General features: G+C 48.2%; 1 protein-coding gene across 1 annotated transcript in view; it reads right to left on the reverse strand.

Moving 5' to 3' along the window:
- LOC106815450 (intraflagellar transport protein 122 homolog) overlaps window positions 1–3,450 on the reverse strand; it is a 45,726-nt gene that overhangs the window by 14,038 nt on the left and 28,238 nt on the right. Inside the window, exon 23 of the mRNA XM_014819908.1 lies at window positions 523–687. Coding sequence (XP_014675394.1) covers window positions 523–687 — 165 coding nt within the window. The remainder of the gene's footprint in view (window positions 1–522; window positions 688–3,450) is intronic.

Raw genomic sequence — 3,450 nt, forward strand, 5'->3', positions numbered from 1 at the left:
ACCTTATTTCAGCACAGCCTACCTTATTGCAGCACAGCCTACCTTATTGCAGCACAGCCTACCTTATTGCAGCACAGCTTACCTTATTGCAGCACAGCCTACCTTATTTCAGCACAGCCTACCTTATTGCAGCACAGCCTACCTTATTGCAGCACAGCCTACCTTATTGCATCACAGCCTACCTTATTGCAGCGCAGCCTACCTTATTGCAGCACATCCTACCTTATTGCAGCACAGCCTACCTTATTGCAGCGCAGCTTACCTTATTGCAGCGCAGCCTACCTTATTGCAGCACATCCTACCTTATTGCAGCACAGCCTACCTTATTGCAGCGCAGCTTACCTTATTGCAGCGCAGCCTACCTTATTGCAGCACATCCTACCTTATTGCAGCACAGCCTACCTTATTGCAGCGCAGCTTACCTTATTGCAGCGCAGCCTACCTTATTGCAGCACATCCTACCTTATTGCAGCACAGCCTACCTTATTGCAGCGCAGCTTACCTTATTGCAGCGCAGCCTACCTTATTGCAGGACGGGCACTTTGTGATGGAGATGTCAGGGATCATGTTTCGATAGTAGGTGCTGCGTAGCGGCTTCGACCAGCGACACACGATGACGTCGGATCGTTCCATCGCTCGCAGGATGTCGCGACCGACGATGATCGGGTGATACTCAGAGCCTGCCTGCTGTGCAGAGACACGGGGTCGTCACATACATCATCAATGCCACCGTCGCCGCGGCCAGTAACAGCAGCAGCATCAACAACAGCAGCAGCAGTAGCAGGATCCGCAGCAGAACCACCACCACCACCACTATCCCAAGTAGCAGCAACAGCTATAGTAGCAGTAGTAGCAGCAGCAGCACAAGCAGCAGCAGCAGTAACACCACCGCCACCACCACCGGCAGCAGCAGCAGCAGCAGCAGCAGCAGCAGCAGCAGCAGCAGCAGCAGCAGTACCACCACCACCACCACCACCGGCAGCAGCAGCAGCAGCAGCAGCAGTACCACCACCACCACCACCGGCAGCAGCAGCAGCAGCAGTACCACCACCACAACAAGCAGCAGCAACACCACCACTGCTGCCTGCCACCACCACCACCACCGCCGCCACCACTAGCACCATCATTATAACAGGCTTCCATATATGTTTGAATGTGCTACAGTCCCAGAGCAACCCCCAACGTCAAGACCTAATCATGGAATTATATAAAAATAATAATTACAATGAATGATGACGCTAGTACCAGACAATCCCGTCACATATGATGATTATTTGTGAGGGGCAGGATGGTGCCTTAATAAGACATCTATTTAAGGTACATGACTTATTATCTATTCTTCTACTAACCTGGGATTTTTTTCCGAAAACGCGAGTCCACAGCTCCTAAAGCTTATTACATTGTCATTCTTCAAACGACATCGTACGTTAACAAGGCACTTATAACCAAGATGGCCAACTTTGTTTGAATTTTGCTTGAACTTTCCCTGACCTTAAAAAGCATTTCCCTGACTTGCATGAAGAACTATGATCCTTGACAATATTTCTCTTTGTTTTAAATTCAATATTACACATAATGATCCCAAGATAATGATTGAGCGTCGTATGTTGATGGGTCGGACGTGGACGTTATTCCACGACACTTCCCTGACATTTGGATATTTGAGAGAAAGAATTTCTCGACTTGTTGTCCACGACACTTCCCTGACATTTGGATATTTGAGAGAAAGAATTTCTCGACTTGTTGTCTCTGACTCTCTTATGAAATGTAACCCCGAGCTTCCCCCTCCCCATCAAAGGGCTCTCATGCGAACAGACTACTGAACTAAGCAGATCGTAATCTGCATTGCTCACGTTTCAAATCACATTGCTGAGTGGGTAGCAGTCACAATACAGGACGTCCCTCGAGGGTCGCTCGGGCGAGTGAGCCGCACAACCAGAGATTCACTGAGCCGGAGATTAATAAATACTATGGCTCACCTGATCACAGGGGTGATTGACATTTAATCAGAAAGGCTGAGGGAGAAGGAATTCGTGCCGCGAAGCAATTGAGTTAATTAGTCGATGTGACTCCTTAGTACCGCAAATAGCTGCCTCGCGTAAGGATGCGCTGTGTCACGGCGACAGTAACGAGCCAGTAAGCTGTAGCATTATTCTGGGAGGGGGGAGGGGGAGGTAATTATGAGGAACAAGTGCGTCGCACCTTTCGCAATTTCAATAAACGCTCCTGGTGTATTAATGTTGAAACTATTGAAATCTATCGAGTTTTTCAGCGAACCATCTCCGGTAGTTGTCAATGTTTAATTTCGCCTTGTCGAGCCAAAACATTAATTAATGTAATTAATCGACAGTTCGATGCATCGTTACATAATACTCCTAATGAACTTTGTGTGACCTCACAAGAGCTGTGTGCGGTGACCCCCCCCTCGTGTTATTACTCTTACTCATAAGCACGGCGGAGTTACAACCAGATATAGGTCTCAGTTGACACTTCTTAGATGGCAGCCACTGTAGTGAATGTCACACGGGTAGACTGACGCGACGGTTTTTCGAGATTAAGTGCTTTTGCGCAAAACGAAACGATTGACGAATTGATGGTGAGAGCATCATACGGGTGACATGGCGGGCTGTGATTAACTCACTCATCCCTCATCATCAACCGCTGCGTCCCGTCACGGGGCTGTACACCGTGGCAGCCCGTACCAACGACAACAACGCCTCCTCGCGACGCCGATATGAACTTATTACGTCTAAATTTCTCGCGACATCATCGATTCGTTAGTTACCCATCATTCCCGACAAAGATTACCGATAAAATATAGTGGGCAGTATTAGTCGGCGGCCCCTGTCTGAGCTGTAATGCTATTAAATTCAGATTTTTTTTTTGCACGTACATTTTTTTCTAGGACGCATCTTGTCTCGCGTGCAGTGTCTTATGCGTCAGCAGGGGAATACTGATAACTGCGCAATCTCGTTACAGCTCGGCGTGTTAATATCAAGGTGTCCGCGTCTCAAAGCGGCATCACGAAAGAGACTTAAGCAAGACGAGTGGGATGGAAACGTGATTGAGGGAGAAGACGAGAAGAAGAAGGAAGAGGAGACCTCGACTGACAAACAAACCGTAAATAGCTTGACGTGTAATTGCGTGCGTGATGCATTTACGGCTGGCGCGTGAGGCACAGAGCAACACACACACACATACAGAGAGAACTTATTATAGTACTGAGGGATCACAACATCGCCTCTATAAATACAAGACGCATCACCGAACGTCACGTAGAAGTAGCAGTAGCAGCAACAGCGGCAGCAGCACTACCAACAGCAGCAGCAGCAGCAGCAGCACTACCAACAGCAGCAGCAGCAGCAGCAGCACTACCAACAGCAGTAGTAGCAGCAGCAGTAGTAGTAGTAGTAGTAGTAGTAGTAGTAGTAGTAGTAGTAGTAGTAGTAG

This window comes from Priapulus caudatus, unplaced genomic scaffold, assembly GCF_000485595.1.
Source record: "Priapulus caudatus unplaced genomic scaffold, Priapulus_caudatus-5.0.1 Scaffold1118, whole genome shotgun sequence".
Classification (NCBI taxonomy): domain Eukaryota; kingdom Metazoa; phylum Priapulida; class Priapulimorpha; order Priapulimorphida; family Priapulidae; genus Priapulus; species Priapulus caudatus.